General features: G+C 42.2%; 1 protein-coding gene across 3 annotated transcripts; it reads right to left on the bottom strand.

The window, feature by feature from the left end:
• Nucleotides 1-893: 893 nt before the first annotated feature.
• Nucleotides 894-23,144, bottom strand: ptpn5 (protein tyrosine phosphatase non-receptor type 5). 3 transcript variants are annotated; one of them, XR_002837312.2, is made up of 15 exons: nt 22,465-22,860; nt 18,689-18,791; nt 10,770-10,982; nt 10,316-10,435; nt 10,099-10,185; nt 9,730-9,968; nt 9,446-9,632; nt 8,774-8,858; nt 8,501-8,580; nt 8,146-8,283; nt 6,015-6,125; nt 5,482-5,642; nt 4,593-4,706; nt 3,980-4,478; nt 894-3,875 (listed from the first exon to the last, which is right to left on the bottom strand). XR_002837312.2 is itself a non-coding variant. In XM_023804682.2 (15 exons), the coding sequence occupies exons 4-15, from the start codon at nt 10,938-10,940 to the stop codon at nt 4,385-4,387; spliced, it is 1,587 nt and encodes a 528-aa protein (XP_023660450.2). In that variant the 5' UTR covers nt 10,941-10,982; nt 18,689-18,791; nt 22,465-22,793; nt 23,095-23,144; the 3' UTR covers nt 894-4,384. The 3 variants fall into 3 exon arrangements, 2 of the variants coding, with proteins under 2 accessions (XP_023660450.2, XP_023660440.2); XM_023804682.2 differs by adding an exon at nt 23,095-23,144 and having other exon boundaries at nt 894-4,478; nt 22,465-22,793; XM_023804672.2 differs by having other exon boundaries at nt 894-4,478.
• Between the last annotated feature and the right edge of the window lie 1,139 nt (nt 23,145-24,283).

The following is a 24,283-nucleotide window of genomic DNA, read 5'->3' as shown; positions in this document are numbered from 1 at the left end:
TTTTCAGTCCTTAAAATTAAAACAATGTAAAAAAAAAAAAAAGGACTTCAGATGTGATGTTAGATTCATACTAATTCTGGAACTAAATTTTTTATGACTTAAGCAAGATGTATCTAATTTAAAATAATAGAAGCTTGTTGTAACATGGGGGCCCAGTGGGTGCCGCTATCGTCTCACCCCTCCAGAGTTGGGGGTTTTTGCTGTGGTTTGGTTTGGGGAGAGTTTGCATGTTCCCCCTGTTCAGGCTTCCACTGGTTTCTTCCCGCAGTCCAGTGACAGGCATTTAGGCTAATGGGGGTCTCTCAAGTGCCTGTGGTTAGTGTGTGTATGTGACCTGTGGGCTTCTACTGCCTGGTCCCCTCGGCTGCCTGGGACAGGCGCCTGGATGGATGGATGGATGGACGGATGGATGTAACTAAAAAGTAAAATATTTGAAAACAAGTGAACTATTTTTGATTTTGTTGTAATTGTAAAAAATGAGAATTTTTGATTTTCAAAAAAAAAGCATACATATCTTTAGTCTCAGGTAATTTTTGCCATTCTCCATGTTTCCATGGTGATTTTTTTATAAGAAGGATAAGAATGAGAATGGCAAGAGATAGACAACACATATATGAAAGATGCAAAAAAGCCAAGAAATATATGACAAGTTCTCTTATCAAGAAGGTAAATATACAAGCATGCAATGCAGGCATATTGTGGTTGGGAGTGATATTTCACAAGCCTTAAACAGATATGCGAGCCATGAAAGAGCCAAACAGCCCAGGCTGTGTCCCTGCAGTGTCTCACCATAACATAATGATACAGTATCAGCAGTCACTCAAACATCCTCTGCTTCTAGGACTATACCCGATTTTTCAAAATACACTTGAATGATAAATCATGGCACAAGCTTGAAAAAAGCAGGATGATCAGTTTATTAATTATTGTTTCTCTTTCTGCATGCAAGTCCTTAAAATCAATACAATTAATTTTGGGACTGTGTAACAAATGGAAGGGCAGTTCGGTTGGGATGGCTATTAACACCTGCTAGAGTTCCATGCTGTCGTGGGGTCATACATGTATATACTTTAAATATACCACTGTTACTATCCTACATCCATCATTCATAATCACAAAGCCTAAAGTTAGAGTATTTCAAAGAGTAATGTGCCCTTTAGCCATATAAAAGTATGATACAGACAAGAAGGAATGCATCATGTGTTTGTTTCTGAAGGTCCATAACAGCCAACTGTTTGCTTATTCGGAACGGTCACTAAAACATGTTTTTTGAAGGTGATCCCATCTTGCTGCAATCATTAAAAACAGATAACATTGTTGTTTAGCTGGACAAGGTAGACAATTTTCACTGAGACATACTACTATTAATTTTGAAACTTTTTCAGAACTAAAACTTCAAAATGGTGGTACTCCCTTTTTCACTGCTGTTATACAAAACTTCTGGAGCAGGTAACTCATTACAACGACATGACTATGTTATTACAGCTGTACTATTGACAACCCTTTTATGAGGAACTAATTCTGCAAATATTACAGCATTGACCAGATACTAATACTGAAAACTATATGCTTTTGGGCTTTTACAGGATTTTGCCAGGATCTTAAGATCTTTACTGACTTACCATTAGCAAGTAATGTTTTAAAAGTGAAGCTGAAACTTCACAGAAGTCTCATGTTTCCATTCGTGAATCAATCCAACTGCCTGGTACAGTATGTGTGCTTGATAAATGGCATATAGAACAGAGTGCATTTCAGCAGTGAGAGATAGAAGATGGAGGCGCTGGAGGAAAGGGGCTGTGTGGCTGAAGGAGGAGGGAGAATGAGGAGGCTGTGGGCAGGGCGAAGCCCCCACAGTCAGCGCAGATGGGCAGCACAGATGGAGGCTCCTAGCAGGGAGTGGGGGCACTGATGAGAACGATGCAGCAGGCTGGGCTGCAGGGCTGGACATCGGCATGGGGGGGTGAGGAGTGACCATTTCCATTGCGAGCGTGACTCATCCTGATCAGACCATCTGCAGGCAGCGGAGAGCTTCAGACTCCGCTTTCCCGGTCCTGCTAATGGCCCGCGTTCCGTTCGTCAGTGACCAGCAAGGCCATGCTTCCTATTAGCTCTCTGTGACTCTTTCTTCATATTTTTATAGACATCATCTTCTCATGCACTATACAGACTTGAAATTCCTGTAACATTGTCACTCGCACGGGACATTGGACCTGGATTGTAAAATTAGTGCACTCTCTTGCTTTTGCAAAACTCACAGCAATGGTCATTCATGTCTCAACACTCTTAATCTATTTATTCATTTTTTGTGATTTTCACAAAGCAGTTATGAGGCTTTCTTAACCCTTTATAATATACATTAAAAGGTTTATTCATTATATGCAAATCCCTGTCTACAATTTAATCTTGGTGGCTAAGATGAAATTAAATGTTATTACTATCCCTTATTAAAAATAATGTACAGAGATGTATTATTATTATTCTTATTATTATTATTATTATTTTGCATTTATTTCACTCCAAATGGAAATTTGCCTTAATCAGGTAGTAATCTGTATTTATGAAAATGGTCAATAACTCACATGAATGTGTGTATGCAGAGCAGCAACACAAAGCACGAGATGTTTATGAGAAAGCAACTGTACAAACAGGCAAGTACAAATGTCACTGTTTACTTCTGATTATTAATTATGGGCACAAGAAATTGTAACTGCCTGCTTGAGCATGTACCTACAACATCTTTTTTTTTTTGCCGTATAATACACGTCCTACAGAAAACTAAATGGATTGATAGACGGATGTAAATTAGCCTCTATAGACAAAGGAGAGCTGGACGCACAGCATGATTTACCTACCAAATATGTCACTTGTTGACATGTATGACTATCAAAGAGTTGACAAGTAAGATCATATATACATGGTTAACAGTAGCTAGATATACAGTATACCGGCATTTTCATCACTTAGAAAACTTAAGATGCAGCATCTTGGGTATTCAAGAGTCCAGTGGAACATCCACAAAACAATATACATATATTAATACATACAGTCCAATACACACACAATTTATTTACTGCTGTCAAATTTGATTGGGCTGTTGTGAATAAGCAATTCAAACCTCGACACGTCCACACCAGTTGAGCTGCCTTGTATTTTCAATGGAATACAATGTGGAGTCACATGATTGGCTGGCCAATAAACACAGTTTCACCCCAGAGCTTGCAATTGACACACGATGGGAGAGCCTCTCCCTCCCATGTCAAGCAGGCCCGGGCAGTGCTGGGCCTGCGAGAAGGACGCTAGAATTGACAGTGACGAAACTTTGTACATCTCTGGTAGAACAGAGCAAATCAGACGGACGTAGAATAAGGCCATTGTGTAAAAGAGATGTGCTGAATTAACCAGCCCACTATCACTTCATACATTTTAAGCTGTCCAGTCATAGCTCACCATCAACAGCTGGTGAAATGGGAACCCTAGCTACCAAATGCAGGATACATTCAATGGGAGAAGGGGGCATTCAAGAACTCAGCTGGTCCTTAAATCCCAGGCTGGCAGGTTGGGTCCCTGGGCTTTGGGCTCCCAGTAACAGGTGTTCCTCATAGGCCGTGCTCTTCCTTTACTTGTGCTGCACAAAGGAAGCTGAAAGACCTCGGCAGTTAACCCAGAAATTCACAGGTAAACACTCAGACAAACACACATCCACTCATACTTAGATGTATTCCATAGGGTTCTTCATGCAGTTAAAGAAATACTTTAACAAAATACTTTGTTTTGCACAAGCTGTTGTTGGCTCTGCGGTTCTGCTTTGACCTGACGACAGACCACCTGTATTCTTCACCCTGATGACTCTTGATGATCTACTCCTGTAGCAACGTCTACAGAATAAGGTCAAGACAAATATTGTCATTTTTGCTATCAGTCCCAGATCAGGTATAATTTATATGGTGGAATACAAGCTTTGTAAGAAAAAACATCTCACCAATCCGATTTATAAGAACATGGTAAAAAAAAAAAATACGGGTTGAAATTTCAATGCAGTATTGACAGTTACAAGCCCATTCTGAAACTCGTTACTACTCCAGGCTGGAAGTATCTTGCTGTGTTGTGCTTGAACAAAGACATCTTAAACCAAGAAACCCCAGAAGACTCCACAGTGGTGGTTGTGTACAGAAAAGAGATTCTCTAGCATTTCTGAGAACACTGTGGGCAGCAGAGCAGTTTGAGATCTGTTCCTTCCTCAGACCTGTGCCAATGGTCTCTGAAGGCCTCTTGGGGTTGTGTTGAAATGTAGTGAAATCTGAAGTTGCTGTAAGATGAGTTGTTGTGCTAGCAGGGTAGCTGCTGTTTTTATGGAGGTTTGTTCTGGAAGGTGGGAATACATTCACTATTCCTCCACAGGACACGATAGCTGCTTTTCATAGAGACTAAGGACATGGTGCACAAACTGGTACTGTTCGGAAGTCTGGATCATGCCACCTCTGGAGGAGAAAAAAGCTCATTTCAGGTACTGGGCAGACAGATAGCATGAGGTGAATTAGTTCACATGTCCATTTAGGCCTGCCAGATCGGGGGGGCGGGGGGGGGGGGGTTACCTATCCAGGCGTAGCTGGCAGGTCGTCTTCAATATGTCCACCACTCCCTCGTTCTTCAGCTGTTTGCTGAGGATGGAGGTGGCGATGAAGCAGCCTGTTCGGCCGATCCCTGCACTGTGGAGGTAGACGGAGCACAGGCTGAGATGACAGAGCTGCAGTCCAGCTTCCAGCTCATTTAACTAAATGATGACCGGGTGGGGGTAAAAAAAGAAAGGATTGAGGATGCTGATTCTCCATTTCCTGGGGGGTCCTGGATACTTCCACAGGCCCAAACAATTACCAAACTTAAGGTAAAACAGAGAACATTGGATGTGATAAGATCTGACTGTCTCCTTAGAACAGGAGTCAGAACACTGATGCTACTGTCAGATGAGTCACCATTGTTTTTTCTCTCTCTCTCTCTCTCGCTCTCTCTCTCTCTCTCTCTCTCTCTCACACACACACACACACACACACACACACACACACTACCTATTCAAATGCACTGCATATGTGTCAGAGCGCCTTGGTGCTCCAGAGCGAGCGAGAAGGCGTCCACCAGTCCAATGATCCACCCACACCACACTGCGGACTGCCAGCCAGTGCCAGACTCTTTCTCAATCTCACTGCTCTATACTTGTGGGTAATATTATCCGGTAGTTAAAAACATTAACGGCGCTCTCTGTCTTAATTTTTTGCGAACCTTTTTGTCCTGTTCTCTGAAGTCATCAGTTGCATAAGTGCATGTATTAATTTTTAAAGTAGCAGTGATAATCTCAAAGACATATTCCGACATTTCTTCCAGTGAAAAAGAGAGAACATCTGACTGTGAAGTACAAATGACCAAGTTCAATAAAGATCATGTAGAAATTGCATAAATGAATTATAATGTTTCTATTACATTTTATACCTGCAATGAACAATAACAGGGCCACTTCTGGGTGGGGCCTGTTGTCGTGCTTCCTCTACTTCCTGTACAAGCTCCAGCAGGGGCGGGGCCTTGTCTGGAGTCTTCTGGTCTGGCCATGATGTGTACCAGTATTGTCTGAGGCTGCGTTTCTCGCCGCCGCACTGCCTCATATGCAGCAGTACATGAATACAAAGGGGTGCAGTTTCAAACCAAAGTAAGAAATGCAGACGCAAAGAGGAATGTACTGAATCATCACACTTTTCAATGTCCTGCTAATGACCTTTGGTTTCCTGTTGGATAAGCAATGTGCAATTCCTCACAAAATGTGCAATCAACACATACATTTAATTAGCCTTATTTTTGGATGTTGTTGCTGATTTACACCTCTGTCAGCCAAAGTTACAGAATTGTACTAGAACAATGTTTCCCGAAAGAGTGAATACGTCACATCTGACATGCCTTAGTCTTCCTTTATTACAATCATAGCTGCTGGTTGCTTGACCTCTTTCTGGTCCATTAGATGCTTTACTGACCTGTAAAGTGAAGATCCTCAAGCTGTAGTCATCTGCCTGGATCAGCTGGTCAACAGTGATCTCAATCCCCTCGTATGTCACACGCTCCTCTGGCCAATATTCTGCACATTTCTGTGACAAACAATGTCCAGGACCAAGAAAATATAAACTCCACTGAAGTAGCTTAAAATATGAAACCTTAAGAAACACATTCATCAAGGACACTGAAGACGCTGAAGCTTGCTGCTCTCAGATACGGTATCATGTTTGTCGTGAAACTGTAGGGTCTCACACACTAGATTTCATTGTACAGATGACAAATGTTTTTTTTTTCATCAATTTTTCAATGCAATGTAGCCAGAAGGGTTGCCACCTTTGATTTGTGAAAAACCAGAACACTCAGACATTTTTTTTTCGGGGCGGGATTAAACCATATTTGCAAACATATGATGTCAATGTTTGCAGGACTCCCTATTGCCTCTCTTACCCATATTTCTCCTGACGTAGATGTATTTGCACTCACTTTGGATCCCTTTGTCTGCTCCTGTCCCTTTCTACGTTAAATACAGTTTTTTTGCTTTGATGAGTAAGTATATATTACTTAATTATAATCTATTATAAAACCTAACCCTAATGTCCAAAGTTACACTCCCTTTTGCAATTAAAATATTATTAGACATATAATAATAAATTGTAAACAACCTTTTGTTGTTTTTTTTAAACAATGAATTAAACTCCAAGCATGATAATTTAAAAGTCTGATGAAAGTTCTACTTTGACCAAAAGTTGCAATGATTAGGTTTTGCATTTGCGTAATATAAAATTCTGGTGCTACTTTTTTTTTGCATGGTTCTTCAACGCTGTTTTTCCTTCATATTTAACTGAAATTTTGGCTGAACACAAAACAAGAGTGGCAGGAAACAGGGAAGAGGGTATTCCACAAAGCAGTATTTTTTCTTTAGCCAGGTAACTTCCTAACCTCCTATTCGACGGTTTTCACGTTTGGCTTAAGTTATCCAGCTAAATGGGAAATTCTGCTTTGTTGAACCCCGAAGTCTCCTTGGTTGTGCCTTATCCATTCACAAAAGTTTTCTCTTTTCGCCCCCTCTGAGTTGTAAATTGCTTTTTCTTTGACACTGGTGGCTTGTCCGATATTGTTTTATAGCCCTCGTCCCTGTCACAAAACCGGCAAAATAAATAGGTTTTTTTTTCTAGCTAGCAATTTAAGTCACAGTTGGGTTGTGGATGTGGATGCGCACAGCAAAACCGACAGCCCGCGCAGTTGCTAGGTAACAAGGTAAGCTTCGTATTTCTGCTACCAATCAAACAAAGATATAGACATGGCCAGTCGGATTGGATGTATTAACATAACCAGCAAGAAAAAAAGAATAGCAGTAGAAGGGAGTCAAGTGAGGTTTTATTCAAAACTGCAAAATTCTAAATTAGAATTTTTGTTAAAAAAAAAAACCACCAAGACAATTCGTGTCCCGGGAAAAAATATTCATTTTCCTGGGACAGTTGCTCAAAAAAGAGAACAATCCCATTAAAACCGGAACAGGTGGCAGCCCAAGTAGCCAGTAATATCATCAATACTACAATCAACTGTAGTCACAGTCAAGTGTAGCCTGTTTTCAAAGTTTTTCCAAAAATAAACATCTAGTAGGGATACAGGAAACAGAAATACATCTCGTGCTGCTTTCCATTTACCTTGGAAGTCGGAAGTCGACACCCGAGTTAACCGCCAGGTTAGCCTTTTTTAGCCTTTAGCAATTCCAGTTCTAGTCAGGTTCGTTGTTAGCAAAGCCAGTTTATAACAAGACCTTACACGGTCACATTTTCCGCATACAAACGCACAGCAGCATGTCCACAGATAGTGCTTGGACAGTACTGTGTGTACGACCGATTAATGAGTTACAAATAAGACAGAAATATAGTATAAACAGTTAGCTTTTTTGCTGTTGATGCATGGAGCAGCCGTCTTGAATTCTGAGGTCAGGGTTGCAGAGGTTCCTCTGACTTTTCAAGTCAATCAAATTCTGACTTCCCAGTTCAAATGGAGTGCAGCATAAGCCAGCTTTGATGGGCCCTATCCAGAAACAGAGCAGCCTGTCAAAGTCAGGGAGCCAATGATCAGTCTGCAAAGGGGTCCCACCTCATTCTTCTCCTCAATGTTGGTGATCATGACAATGAGGGGTGATCGTTCCTGCCACACCATTCTCCAGAAGTCACTGATGGTGTTCACCGTGGGGCCCTGGGTGGCAATGTAGGCCTTCTCTTCACCTCCATAACCCTGAAAGTCAGAACATGAGGTGCATGAGCTCTGAATGTTCTCCTGCTATAAATATAGACTGGATGCTTACGCATCTGCTGAGATTCATTGTTCTTTCATTAACCAACCTGACCCTGGGTCAGGCACATGACCCAGCACATCCACCCATCCTCCAACTGCTTATGCAGGAGTGGGTCACAGGGAAGACTCAACGCCACAAAAGTCAAGCAACACATACCCTCATGTAATTAGCGTTGATGTAGGTGCTGAGGAAATCATCAGGGTCTGTTGCTTTAAGGCAAACTCTGCTGTGTGTATCTGAAACGCGGCAAACACTAGTAAGTGTGGGATTAAAACATGCTCACATTTCACTGCCGTAATGACCTGCACCTCTGCACAGTGCTGATTCTGTGCCTGTCTCCACACTGCAAAGCTCAGCGCAACACTATGCTATGCAAGAGCAAGGCAGTGAACAAGTAGGATTTTTGCCTCTGGCAGCAGAAATGCTCACTTGGGAGTATGGTCTTGTATCGATTCTTCCTGACTACACCGGGAATGTTGTATTCCTTGGGGTCCACAAAGTTCATTGGAGTTTCCTGTCAATAGTAAAAGAATATCTGTGCTATCATATTGTCATTTAAGCAATAAATCACGGGGAATATTATTCCAAAGGGTATATATTTGCATGCCAAATCAGCAATCACCTATAAAAGTCTGGCCTCTGTAATGTCTACTACCCAGAAAGCCAACCATCTATGGGTGGTTCACCTGCTGAGAAACAGATCTATCACCCACCTGCTTCAGGGACTGATTCTTGCCCCAAGCCAGCATCTGTCCACCTACTGTACTGCATTTCCATTGTACTGCACACTACTGTTAATATACTACTTTTCTGCACTTCAACAACATTAAATACAGTACTCTTGTCAATTTGCACTTCCCCATAATGCATTTCCTTTTTATTACTTATTTACTGTATTGTAAATACAGTAAATTTGTAAATATTGTAAAATTGGAACATATTTGGCATTGTCTTGTCGTGCACTGTCTTGTCCTCTATTGCATTGCTGTCTGTCCTATTGTCCCCCATGCACCTGTCCCTTCCCCTGCAGCTGTGGTGCAAGAATTTCACCGTGTTCCACTGAACACGTGAGAGACAATAAAACCTGTAGTGCACACGCACAAAGAACTCGGCCTGCAGCGCCGCGTCATCTAGGGCCCTCTTCTGAAGCTCCACCGCCATGAGCACATTGGATGCCTTCTGCAGATACTCCTGTGTCGACTGTTCCCGTGGTGACAGCATCGCGGCGTAGGGTTCAGTGGAGCCAGGAGTGCACATGTCCAGAGTGAGAGACACATTGGAGCCCCTCCTGAAAGCACATGGGGCACAGGGTGTGGGTCACGCTGAGGACAGAATCTCAAAGGCATGTTGGTAGGAATGACCATGTTCCGCACGTGGCGTCACACCTTTCCTGGAGTCCCACTGACTTGACGGTCAGTGTAGCCGGGTCACTTTCAGGTTTGATGTCCATGCAGTAGTCAAAGACAGGGGTCTCGGGCACCGGGTCGGCACTGAAGACGTCCTCCTGCTGTGGGTCGGTCCACTCCGAGTATGTGAAAGACGGCTGCCGACTCATGGATTGACGCCGGTCATCTGGGAAGACCGGGATGCTGCTGGGCACCAGGGCTCCGAGACAGTAGAGGACCTATGGAGGTGTCTCATCAGGAGGGAATATAGCACACAGCTTACAGGATAGGGGGTCGCTGAACAGGATAGCAGTTACTGAAGATGCACACGCTGGGCTAAGTAAAATCCACTCAACTTAAAAAACATACCCCAATACCCAGGATGACAATGCCGATGAAAAGGGTAGCCAGCAGGGGGCACAAGCTTTCCATTCTCCAGAGTTCCTTCTGTATGATCTAACATGCATTACAGGGGAGATATCCACCAACAATTCAGAAGAGACCTAAGGATTAGGTACAATGCTATTTCAGATCCTACTGTCATTTTACTATGTGGTGCTCATATGGATTATTGGGAAATGCAAACCTCTTCCTCCAGTGAGCTTTGTGTCCCAATTGCTGATAATAAGTACTGCATGAGGTCCAACACTTTATGTGCTGCAGGGAAAGCTCCATATCCATTGAGCATATAGAGGATCCACACTCCCTATGTGAATTGGCAGACAGACAAACGTCACGCACACAATGACATACCACAGGCAAGCAGGATGTGCATATATGAGATAGACAGTCATGTGATTTTACTATTATTGCAAAAGTTCAAGTGGAATTGTAAATCAAGACTTTGAGCAGCAATCTCTGATTGATAAAGGTAGCAGTCAAATATAATCATCATTGTTATGGGCCATGTTATAAAGAAAGTCTGGAAGCATAGACCCAGAGGATCGTGCAGAAAATAATTATGAACCAGCTTTGCTTGAGCATTGTTATGTGCCTGTGTGTGTAGAGGGCTATTGCCATCGTGAGATAAATCTCCCTACCATGATCTGCGTGAAGATGCAGAGACTGAGCAGGCAGCCGACCGCCACTGCTGTCTTCCAGCACTTCTCCCACCACATGCCGTTAGCCTGCTGCAAGGCACTATGGGAGGGTACCTTCTCTGGCCTTTGCTGTCCCTTTAGGTTCAGGGGGGTGGGACCTGGCAGAGCCATCACAGCTGGCGGTGAGAAACCCGCTCCTCAATACAGCAGTACCTGAAGGCAGAGACAGTGTATCCATCTATCGATTTATCTGTCCATCCATCATCCAACCATTCATCCATCCATACATCCATCCCTCTATTTATTCATCCATCTATTTATCATCCATACGTCCATCATTTGTTTTCCAAAATCTGTTTACCTGACTAAGGTTGCACTGAGTGCTACTATGTGTTTCACCATTATCCAAAATTCAGGAACAATGTCAGAGTTCTAAGATGAACAGACTCAGATTGTAAATCGGTATAAACAGGTTGTGTAAATCATCAAGGTAAAACAGGGACACCATAAGCTGGAGTGACAAATTGTTGTAATAATGTTTTAGTAATGATGTCATTGGTTTCTTCAATGGCACAAAATTATGCGCATTTGATAACCATTGAATGGTTTTGTTGGGCATGCTGGAAATTCTGACATTTGTGGTTTAAAGGAGAGTATAGGCCCAGAGGAGCTGACAGCTGGTCAGGTTATTACAGGCTATAATAAATTATTATTATTATTATTATTAGAAACTGTCCTTATCCAAAGACACAGCTTTGCTTTAATCTATTAGTTTAGTCTATTTAAAAACCTATTTATATAACTGCACAGTTATTTATGTAGCTAGAACTTTACTTTTTAAGGGCACAGTGAATACTTTCAGGATATTAACCAGCATTGTGTTGTTCACAGACCTCCATTGCTTGCTACGTTTTCATCTGGAAATAAAAGCAGGGGCTAAACATGGCTAAGGGTCCTTCAGCTGACCTTTCTGGAGGACAGTAGCCTTCTGAGTACCCGGAGTGTATCTCAAGGGGGTTAGATAATCGATGACTTGTCTCTACATGCTGCCAGTGGAGAAGAGGTTTCTCCTGGCCTAGCCAATGCACCTTCTCCTGGACCATGGAAACTTCTTGATCATACCTCACTTCCAAAAGGATGTTTACAGGAGGGCACAAACGTAACAGAAGCTGCGAGGGTCTGTATCGATAAATCAGTCACACTCACTACTTTGTCATTAGATAAATATAAATATCTTTGTGTTACGATATTTTGCATCACATTGAAGAATCATATTAGGATGAAGTCATTCGCATTGTTGTTTAATATATTCAGTGTCCATATTCCTTTCCTGCATGGATTATGTGGATGCTGATGTTGACACCTCCTGTGAAATGCTGATGTTAAGCAATACATGTGGTACATAAAAAAAGTTCAGTTAAATTACATGCAGCTAAACACCTTGTATCCATCCATCTATCCATCCATCCATCATTCAAGACCTCTTTTCCAGTAGCTTGGAATAATCCTTAACTAGTGTTGGGCGGTATACCGGTTCATACCGAAAACTGTTTTTTATTATTGTTATGATGTGATTTTTTTCTTATACCGCAATACCGGTTTAAATAGCCTACACAACATTCAGAAAGTGGCACAGCTGGAAATTGTTTAAGGGGGGGACCTTTTTCACTGCTGCACCGCTAAAAATGTACTGCGAAAGATCAGAAACAGAAGATATAGCTGAGCTTGAGTTGAAAATGAGACACTGGGGTTGTCAAAAAAATCGATTCTCAGATACTAATCGATATTAAAAATTACTATCTGATTAGATGTTCATTTTCACCATTATTGATACCAACAGTGCGGTTTTCACCTAATTCGCCCATTCGCGCTGGTTAACAAAAAATATTAGTGATGTGCCATACTACAAGATTTGGTATCGATCCGATACCAAGTAAATGCAAGGCAAGTATCGCCGATACAATACCGTTATCGATACTTTTTAATAATTAAGGTGGATGCATCATCAAATTGCTTGATTTTTTATAAATTAGTTAAAGCCCAGGACAGAATTTGGGCAAAGTTTATATTTGCTATCTCTGCTGTTTAATTATTGCGAGCATGGCTCAGTGACCCGCTATTGCAATACTTTATTATAAAAATTATAGTGTGTGCCTGTGCGCGCGCATGCAAGTGAGCCCGTTTGCTTGCCTGGCGCCTCTGAGTCAAGTGACATCTGGCTGCGGCAATTGAGAGCAGCAGCGAATTCAGGAGAGAAACTGAAGTATCGATCTCATTTAACTGGTATTGATCAATATCAATGCCAACATTACGGATATTATTGATACTTGGATCGATCCGCCCACCACTAACACACATACCGAGTTGGCCGAACATGGCATATGCTGCAATTGAAGGCTCTTTGCAAGCTGCTTTAGTAAAAAAAAGAAAACGCAAAAGTGCCATTTGGATGTATTTTGCAGACGAGCATGGAAAGGCTAAGGAATGTCGATAAGCCTCTATGCAAACAGTGCTACAAAGTTGTGGCGACGATGTCCAGTAGCACGTCAAACCTGGCGAAGCATCTTAAAGACCGACATCCCAGTCTTCATGAGAAATTTCATGAGGTCAGTAAAGCTGCCGTTCCAGCAATACTGAACTATTAAACACTTATCAAAAATGTTAACTTGGCCGGCGCACACCTTAACATTAGCCGTTTATCTTTAAGCAGCTAGCCAACAAACACATTAGGCGAATGTTATCATTAAGGTAGCGGATAGGCGCAATGTCTAATAATAAAATAATATAGTTAATGTGGGAACAATGCAAAAACGTTAAAACAAAAATGTGTCCTGTGAAATCCTGTAAAATGTGGTAAACACCCAGTCATACTTAAAAAAAAATATATACCGTCGTATACTGTGAAACCTATATATCTTTGAAAAATACCGTGATATCAATTTTTGGTCATAACACCAAGCTCCTGGGTCATACCGCCCAGATCCTTACCAACAGGTTGATGAATAAGACATTCCCAGCTGATCATCACACCTTCCACCCCCCCTCCCAAAAAAAAAAAAAATTAATCTACCAAAGGGAAATTGCAAAGATGCATTACATGGGTATATTCTTTGTTTTTTAAAGTATGATGTCGTTTAAAAAGACGCTTGAACACCCAGTCATTGCTTCCCAGGAGAATCTGCAAGCCCACCCTGCCACCTCTAAGGGCATTGTCACCCTTGCCGATCGCTGCTCTTGGACACCGGGCTGTGTAGGTAATAGACGACCGGCCGGAGCCTTCGGTCTCAGCGGTGAATCACTCCTCATGGCTGCTCTCGGCTTTTCTGAGGGAAACACTGACTCATCCTCCCTACCCTGCACTTTGCCTCTTTCTCCCTTTTTTTAATTAATATTATTTATCTGTTCCCCAGCTCCGGAAATTGGGCCGAGCAGAGACCTGCATTCAGGCGGCCAGCTGGAGGCCCTCGAGTGGCTCGTCTCTCCAGGACCCTTTGTGCTGCGCCGCGGCGCCGCTGGGGAAGAGTGTGCGGCAGGCGCTCTCTATGTTGCCACGGACACATGGGCCCCAGACTGACATTCACCACGCCCACGCGTAATTGCTCTCAACCCCGTTTCAATCATGGCGCTATTCAAAGCCCGTCCCCTTTCTTGCCCTTTGTCCTTCACGGCACCTAACATGCGTGTGCTGGCGTGTGCATATGGACGCGTGCACTAGCGTTCAGCGCGTTTCCTTCAGCATCCTTGTTTTCATTTGAGGTGCAAATTGCAAAACGTTTGTTGACCATGTATTGCACCCAAATGGCTTACCCTCAACTAAAGTATTAAATCAGATATGCTTTAATAAATAACACAGTACTCTAGCTTTCTCTAGTCTTTATTTAGAATTGAATTTTGCTCATCGTACTGTAATAAACACACAAAAGTCCGCATTGTCACAGGCGTAGAAAAACATGGCGTTCAAATATTACTTTTACATTGAAACAGACGCCTTGAGATTTCTGTAAACTGAGCTATCTATGCATTTTTGTCAGTAAAGTTTTGCTTTAAGCCTTAGTCTGGTACCCACTTCTGGCATTAGATCTAATTGGTGTTCCATAAATTGTATTAAAGAACACAAATACAGCTTTAAAATACAGCATCAGTCAAAAGTCTGAATTCGCCTACTAAAAATCATTGGTGACAGATGACTTGACCCCCACGATCTTCCTGACCTAAACCCTTTAGAGCTGGTTTGGGGTGAGTTGGATCATTGAGTAAGAGCAAGGTAGTCAACTTATGGCCAGAACTTATGGAAGCTCCTTCAGTACTGTTGGAGAAGCATTCCAGGGGGCTACATCTAGGAGCTGTTTGAAAGAATGCCCAGGGCCTGCAATGCTGCCATTGAAGCAAAACAGGGCTTTTTTGAAGAGGCTAAAATTTGAGAAAATTTTGAGATGCTGATCACTTCTCCTGGTTGTTGTAATATATTATATGTATTAATTCATTGCCTTGAGGCCTTTTACTATAATGTGAATAACATGGTTAAAATATATCAAATGCTTTAAAAGCAGGTGTGTCCAGACTTTTGACTAGTACTGTCATGGACTTGAGCAGAGAAGGTATGAGAAGGTATGAGGACAAGGCATGGAGCAGACAGGAAGAGAATGAGGATGACCCACTAGCGGCTCACAAGAACACGTGGGTTTATTAAACAAAATTGAACATACTAAGAACACTACAAAATAAAAATGGACCACGAGGGGTCAAAACTAAAAGGGATAAACAAAGACTAATAACAAAAGGGTCAGGGCAACAAGTAGCAGGCAGAGTGCAAATAATAGAACCATCAACATCAATGACTCCAGGGGGGGGTTTTTTGTATGTGGATTACTCGTTTAGCCGGATGTAATTGTTGACAATTTGGCATGATCCTGGATCTGTTGGTTTCCAAAGTCTTGCTCGGTGTGTTGTCATAGCAGCATATCCAAATCCTCAAACCTGCTTGGAGCAGGTTTGTTCTACATAAACAAACACACACTTAATCGGTGTTTGTGCATGGAAATCCATTCAGTCATGGCCTCGCCAGTCATGGATGAGCGACCAATTGCAATCGGTGCACAAATAAGAAGGGAATTTCAAATTTAGAGGGTTTTGTGCGATCCGCAGGATGATATTCTTTTCAAAAGATACCGTTTCAGCCAAGATGGAATATTATATTTTAAATATTTATTAGCTTCGTATAGTAGAAGTCCAACGGGCTCTCACAGCCATTCAGACAATGTGCATTGCCTTGAGATATTTTGCAAGTGGCACTTTTTTGTATACTGTAGGTGATGCGGAAAATATATCAAAGAGTACAGTTTGCCAGGCGATTCGCAAAGTCTGTTTGGGCCTGAAATATTTCCTTCGGGTTTTCATTGTTTTTCCCGGACACCCGCAGGCAATTAAAGAGGCGTTTTATGCCATTGCAGGTAATGTACAGTATACGCAATAAAATTACAGTTCTATAAAGAATTTAAAAATCATACTAATATTATCATTACCCAGAATTTCCAAAGGTTTTGTCTGCCTTCTACATATGTGAGGCATGTAACGATGAATCGCAAATCGGTTAAAAATCGATGTAAATGTATGACAATTTAAACCGGCTGATGTGGAAAATGAATTGCTACTTTAGGAGTACTTCACAGTACTTTAACAGAAAAACTGGTGTAATATTACATTTGATTTCACGACGTCAGTTTGACGTCAGATGTCACTGCATATTCAAATTGACGTCGAGAAAAGCATAGACAAGACAAAAACTGCGTGCAAACACTGTAAACAACTGATAACACACACAAATAACACAATGAACATGTTTTAGAATGTCCACCGGCACCACAGTGAGCTGAACGAAGATTATTACCAAACCATGCTAAAAAGCTGCACGTGCAAGCCTTAGTTTATTAGATTTTTTTTTTTATTTGGGTTTTTTTAAAACAGTATTTTATTCAATTTCAGTTGCACTGTTAAGAAAATGACACATTTTGCACAGTTTAGAAAGATAAATAAAGGAATATTTTTGAATAAATTTGTCTGCAGCTCATTCTGTTATTTCTGTGAGAAAATTGTATTGTGAGAATCATGAATCGTATCGAATCATCAGTTGAGTGTATTGTTACATCCCTAATATATATATATATGAATGAAATGTCGTGTTTACCAGTTTGAAGTATATTTTTGTTCTTCACTTTAACTTAATTGTTCCTATGTCCTGCATAATTGTGCTTGTATTTGATCTGTAATTATGACAATAAGATAGTAATGAAACATTGGAAACGTAATTCTACATTCAAGTGATAAATACAAGAACTAAAAACTACTTATACATTTGTCGGACACTTTTTGCCAGCCGTCTTTCATGGTTTGGGCTGCTTTTGATGTGTTTCCTTTAGTACATATTAAATCTTTGAATTCATATTACCCCTCTAATAAAAGGTCCTGCTCGGATTGCGTGAAAAATTCCCCCCTGTTTTTTGACATTTTGCGGAAGCCAATGAGAGACTTGCTGATCAAGTTTTCTAGACTCGATATATATGGGCTTTTCAAGCAGCGTGGGCGCATGCAATCATCTCGGATCAATGGATCCAGCTAGACTAATCTACTACACAGCTGTGTTTGAAAAACCAACTTATCCTGGATTATTTTCACCGGCATTAACTCATCCAAGATGAGGCATCTGATCTCGGATGATTTAAGCGATGTACGGAAAATACCCCCCAGGAGGAACAGAACAGGATCAGGAACTTAAATACAAAAGGTTAACAAGGATAATACAGGACAGGTGAAAACAATTAACCAAGCGGAGAGGGTGCAGGACGACGAGCAATCAGGGTAGAACACACAAGGACTGGCACAAGAAAACAGGCAACAGGTGGAACTAATGATTAACTCAAGAAACTAAACAGGGATACTAAGAACTGACAAAGAAGGAAAACAGGATCTAACACGGAGGAATAAGAAAGACAGGTAAAACACAACCAAGGCACAAAGCAAGAAACCAAAACAGAAAACAAACCACAAAATGAAACCAATGCAACACAAGGGAACAAAATACAAAAACACAGGAGGCGGGATGTGAACACACAACAGAGCCATATGGCCATCTGGGGAGCAGGGAAAACACACTGAAGACTTGGACAAACGGGCGCTGACCCTGACTAGCACTGTACTTCAGTCCTAGTCTCGTGGAAAGATAGAACAATTAAAGTAAAATAATTCTTAATATAATTGACTTTCATAATGTAACACCTAACAAATTTACAGGTTTTAATTAGCTACTCATGAGAGTAAGTTAATAACATCATCTTTTCCTAAGTACTGTATTCTGTTTATTTTACTCTATTTTACTTTTGATACATTACAAATGACACTGTACACTGTTTCATTTTGTTGCTTTTTGCATTTTTCTTATTTTTTATCATTTGCAGATGTCAGACACACTGGGCTCATTGAACTGTATTCAAACTGCAGACTTAGTATGAAATTTCAATAGACACCGTTTTTTGGAAAGCCAATAATTAAGTTTTGAAAATTTTCCAGTTCCTCTTTAACAACTTCTAGATCCATCCAATACAGGGTCACAGCCAGTCTGGAGCCCATCCCAGGATGGTGTGAGACACTGTAAACCCTGAAAAAGATGCCAGTTGGCTCACTGGACACACGCACGCACACAAGCATTGTTCAAAGACATAAACGTAGTTAATCTTTTAAAATTTCTGTGAGGTACCTGAGGGAAACCCATGAAAGAACAGTAATAATGTGCCGACACTGACTTTGGAGCAGCTGTTACACATCCCTCCAGCAGCCGTTACACATCCCCCCCACCCACCGTTGCTTTGATCCCACTGTAATCCTGAAACGTCACCTTTGGCAGCACTTTCCTCCCTTACACCTACCTTTTAGAACCTCTATGACGGCAAGCAGTGATGATCACATGATGAAACCAGGCAAAGACTCGCCAGTTGGTGGACTTCCAGTGTGCTCTGCCACTAACCAGACCTGGGCAGAGAGGGCAGAAGATGAGAGAAGGATAATACCTACACCCCCCCCCCCACACACACACACACACATCAGCCCCCTTTTATTTCCAAAATACAAAGACAAAAAATACAGAAACAAAAATACTTGCTTCAAAATTAAACTGGTCTCACACCGAATGAATTAATCCAGCATAGTCTTGCAAGACTCCCAAAGCCCTGAAGCAACTGCCTCTTTTCTGCAGAAGCGCATTTGGTACGTGACACCAGAGAATGATTTTAAGCCTAAATCATTATTCTCAATCTGTCCTTTTCCAACGTACCAAGCACACAAGATGAGAAATGTGTAGGTAAAGCACCCTTATATCAACACTGCAAAAAAACCCAAAAAAGCCCTAATTATAAATTGAAGCGGACAAAAGCGTGACGTGGATGAGGCTGCAGCTCCATGAGCATTTTGAATGGAGGACAGATTACTGGCCAACAATAGACGAGGGGGACCGGTGACTGTGGAGAAGCTCTGAATCTATGACGTGAGTGAAGCTGGCGTTTCAGTAACCATGGAAACAAGCACACTCAGCCACCAATGTAGACATATACACCAGCGTGCTGTTTTACATCAGCGTGAGCTACTCTCCACGGCAAAGGTAGAATGAAAAGGTGTCTTTAGTACTGCCGGTTGGAAACCATAGCGACAAGGCCGTGAAGCCGCACGTCAACATAGCCTGGATGCCAGTGGGTTATATTATGACAAAATATATATTATCAGCTGATCTAGAGACTGCACCTTCAGCTGGGTCATTTCCCCTGTTTTCCATAAAATATTTATTCATTCCTTACACTGACAGTCATTTAAAGGATTCGGGCTATGCAAAGTTTTATCAAACATCGGAAGGGTGTATAATGCTTGAGAATCAGGGATTGATTGGCGTTTACTTAGAGAGCCAGATTGTTTCAGCGCGCTTTGATGGTGACAGCAGTGCCGTTTCACAGCACGCTCAGCCTGATACATCTTTTATTTAGCTCTGTGAATGCATAATTACATGGTTTTTGCAGGGATTCTCCCAATAAACTTGACAGCGCAGTCAATAATGTAATGCAATACACTGTGTTTATGCAACATCAGAACATGGAGCAGACCAATATTTTTGGTCATTATTTCAATTATATACACAATTTAGTAAATTAGACACCATAATCTTTTGCCAGTGTCTAGGTATTAATTCACCCTGTATTATCCCAGTTGACTGCACTTAGTTAGTATCTGGTTATACAATGTGCATATGCATTGTGCTTCCAGTCTGGAATGTCTGGTCGTACATGTCAGTCCTGCAGTTGGAGGACGAGAGAAGCAGAGCTTTCTGCTACCAAGTAGTGGTTCTGCTGCTCATTGCTGCCCAGAATCTCCCAGGGTAACAGTATGGAGGGAGAGTAGGCGATCATGCCTCAGGGTAGCACAGTCTCCCTGCCAGCTCACCCAGATGCCCTCCAAGGCATATTCTGAAGGCTGAAAACCAGGGTCTCTCACCTCAACAGCATCATGCCACCAAATTACAACCATTTCCTCTGGGAGGGGCCGAGGGTTTTGTGAGGTTCAGCCAAACATAAACCCTAAACTCAAGCCTTGACAAGCTGGTAAATTCTACTTGCTTAGCAGGTTTTGTTGAAGTTTTGACCTGGATTAATGTAAATGCCAAACATGGCACAAAAAACACCAAGTGTTGCACTATACTGGGAAGAGCTAGGGATTATTTGCCTTCATAAAATGTAAAAATAAACAAAAACATGTTCATTTAATGGGAGATTCATAATAATTCATTGCTGCAGACTGATATGCATGGTGCCAATTTTCACAAAACTTGCACCCAGAATGAGAAACTCTCACAGCACCAAATGGGATCATCCTGCAGGTGTGATGGTGATAGAGCCTCGCCATTCCCCACCTGCAATAGGGGAGAGATTGTGGCTATCGGCTTGGCGACCTAGAGGCACTGCAGGCAGAGCACAGAGCAGGCAGTGCTGGGCCACTGTGTGAAATACAAACCACACAGCAGCGCTGGCTATGGCTATAGTGCTCAGATCCCCACCTGTGCCTCCATGATCAATAAATGACTTCATTTCAGCAACATCATTCCCAGATTATCTTCCCACCTTTTTATCCCATAACCACACACAGAAATTCTGCCTTTCACTGTAGGTCTCATGTTAAACTGCACGTCACTCCTTTCACTGCACGTCACATGTTAAAATTTAGCCTGAGCCACTAAAACTTTACATCACTGTACGGTTTAGTGAAAGGGTTTGTAATGTTTCTGAAATCCTACTGTTTAATACTCAGTGTCTCGAGTGTACCTTAAAGAGTTACCCTTCCTTCCTCTCTCCAGTCCAGTAAATCTGCATGTTTTTCCAAAGACTTGTTTGAACAGATTGGGGTTGTTGCATGAACTTCTGTGTGAATCTGCAGTGGGATCTATTTGATGCAAGGTACTATGCTTATTTTGTCGCTGTTTACCAATTTGTTGTTTTGCTGCCATGAAAGCAAATAATCTGAAGGAAGCGCTTTTCCTGAACATGTCCTGTCCTAATCCCAGCTGTAGCAATAACAGAAATAATTAAACAGTTTTATAAGCAATAAAAAAAACTTTCACTGCAAACTGCCACATTCAGATCTTATGCCTTATGCACTGACAAAATGTTAAACTTCTCCACAAGGCATCCGTGCAATGAATAAAACATTTGCGCATTAATCTGTTTCCCGCCAGTCTCAATTTTTATTGTATAATCAAAATGAATAATTAAATTCATCAGTCACTAGCAGATCTATCACTTGCTAAACCATTAGTCTGTTTTTTTCCCTCTGGAAAAATTTGGCTTCTTTAACATTATATGGTTACTTCAAATGCTTTAAGTATACACAGCACATACCGATATAATACATACACATATAGTATATGTTTATATAGAGGACAAGCTCAGTAGTATACAGCCAGTGGGTAGGCTGTTCCCAGCTGAGGCATCTGATATCATAGAGCAATATTAGACTGCAAACAAATAAAGAAAATTAAATTTGAGTCAAATAGCATATACTGAAGTAAATGTCACATGGCAAACCTTGAAATGTAAAGTATACCTTTATAGAAAAAGAGAATGAATTAATAATAATAATTTAAAAAATCATCCACAATGGACTGTTACATTTCTAGATGGTTCCACCCTCTCCGGTGCAGTTGGCCAAATAAAAACCATTAGTTGCGGGTGTCTAGAGCAGAAGGGTCTCTCTCCCATACAGCCGCACTTGGATGAGCATCATGAAAAGCTGAATGAACATCGGCACGGCAAGCTGATGTACGCGGCCGAGGACAAGAGAGGACAGGCCAGGAGCTGCGTAAACGCTGCCCCCCCCGGAGAGCTGCCTCTGTTTATTGCGATGCATCATTCGCGTGCAGCAGGTGAGATGTAAGTGTGCGACCTGAGTTAGCTGCGGAACCATCTGCGGGTGCGCACGCGGCAGCAGGAGCAGACTGCACGCAGACGGCCAGACGGAGCTGCACAGACGATAGACTAGAGCATCACTGGACCGGACTGCTATCGGAGGATGGGGGGCGGGGGGTCCCAGGTGCCTTCCCCTGACCTCCCCAGATGCCCCCTAAACAAATGGATGATGGTGGGCCAGCGAGGACATGGCGCCTGCTTACCTCTGCACACGGAGGAGCGAGCGGGAGCAGCGGCAGCGGCAGCAGAGGAGATTCCTGCAGCATCATTAGTATTCACATCACAGAGAGCGGCGCTGAGCGGGCAGCCAGCCCTGGGAGCGGCGCAGGAGTCAGCCTTCCCTCCTGACGCACGGTCAGGTCAGGACCGTGCCCCCCCCGGCCCGGCACACACCCCTCCAGCACCTCTCGCTCCTGCCCTCGGCCAGCAGTACAGGCAGCTTCACCTGCTCCTTCTGTTATCCCTGCCAAGCGTCACTCCGTCTCGGGGAGGCTGGATCCCAAGGCCGCCTCGGGCTCGCCGAGTCTCTGTCCTGTTGCCACGGCAATGGGGGGAGAGCAAATGAGTAAGAGAGGCGAGATGGGGAGCACACTCCTGGAATCACGTTGCATCTCGGAGTAAACCCCCCCTTCAAGCACCCCCCCCCCCATCAAGCCCCGCCCCCAGTACCAATCTGCTGCGGTCTTTTTGTCCACCTCTCTGATTAAATTATATGTGCTCTGTTCTTTCCTCTCCATCATTCTCTTCCACGTTCTCTTTCTTTCATTCTCTCTATCCATTCTCTTTTAATATCAATGATTTGAATGATGGAAACCATATGAAAGCTCTCTCACCCTCCCTCATTTTTTCGTGCTTCTCTGTACCTGCTGTCCTGCTCTCATTCTCTCTCTCTCTCTTTCCCTCTCTCTCTCTCTCTCTCTCCCCCCCCCCCCCCCCCAGACACATGTGAATAGAATAGAAAAGAGGGTGAAACATGAATGAAAAATACATGAACACAGTGCTGTCCCGGATGTGTCCTTTCCACACAGCCCCTAATGCAAACGCGCACACATGCACTTTTTCTCCCCAGAGTGCAGGATTATCTGTTCGCATTTACTGCTCAGTAAGTAAGATTGTGTTACAGTTAGAATCCCTGTATGCCAGCGAAAACGCCTCAGATTTTGGTATCAAAGCCCCTGTACTGTCCCGCTGAGGCTGACTCTCAGCACACATGCAGCGTTTAGCAGGAGTAAATGCTGTTAAATTCTCCCTCAACACAACATTTTGTGCCTATAAATGAATTAATTACAGCTACCTCCTAACATCAGCAACCCAGCCTAACCACGTTAGCAACAAGATTTAGTGTGAAATTGGTACAGGGGGAAGCCTTCATCATGTTCTCACATTTCAAAGTGAACTACACTTATCAACTAGCTGCCTGACATATACATTAAAATGTAAATGTTACTGTGACCACTCGTAGAGACGCGGTGTGTCATACTTTGCTTAAAGTAGAATAGTTTCTTGATTGCAACAAACACTGCAGAAATCTCCTCAGACTGTTCTGTCTAGCTGCATTTGTTGCTAAACTGCTTCAAACACCATGCAAAATGTGGGAACTTCTTAAAATATTTTTTATGCATTAATAAGCATGTCTTAAGCAGTATATGTAACTAACATATGAGAAGAATTTGAGATACCTCCATAACTAAACATTATAAATGAATTAATTTGGGGAAAGTCACAATTTCTTACAAGTGAATGAGTTCAGCACAAAAAGAATGAATATAAACAAGACTATACTCGTGTTCATGAAATATAAAATTATTTCTAAAATAATTTCTTCCTATTAACACACCAAAATATCATTGAGGGTATGAGGCAAGGCTATTTAACATACGTCTGTCTTTAGCACCCCCAAGTGGCAGACATTGAGAACAGTCACCAAGAGTCCAATCAATCTGAGGGTCTACAGTGCAAGATGCTACATAAAACAAAAAACACTAAGCAACAATACTTTCAGCAAACTTTTGTCTGCATGAT

Source organism: Paramormyrops kingsleyae, chromosome 11, assembly GCF_048594095.1.
Source record: "Paramormyrops kingsleyae isolate MSU_618 chromosome 11, PKINGS_0.4, whole genome shotgun sequence".
Taxonomy (NCBI): Eukaryota; Metazoa; Chordata; class Actinopteri; order Osteoglossiformes; family Mormyridae; genus Paramormyrops; species Paramormyrops kingsleyae.
Note: the sequence above shows the minus strand (reverse complement) of the source record. Positions and strands in the feature narration are given on the sequence as shown.

Excerpts from the sequence above, each read along its gene's own strand:
- ptpn5 (XM_023804682.2), bottom strand. The coding sequence starts at position 10,940 with ATGGCTCTGCCAGGTCCCACCCCCCTGAACCTAAAGGGACAGCAAAGG. Across the intron at positions 9,633-9,729 it reads TCAGTGGGACTCCAGGAAAG|GAGGGGCTCCAATGTGTCTC; the intron begins GTGTGACGCCAC and ends ATGTGCTTTCAG. Across the intron at positions 8,859-9,445 it reads CGCTGCAGGCCGAGTTCTTT|GAAACTCCAATGAACTTTGT; the intron begins GTGCGTGTGCAC and ends TACTATTGACAG.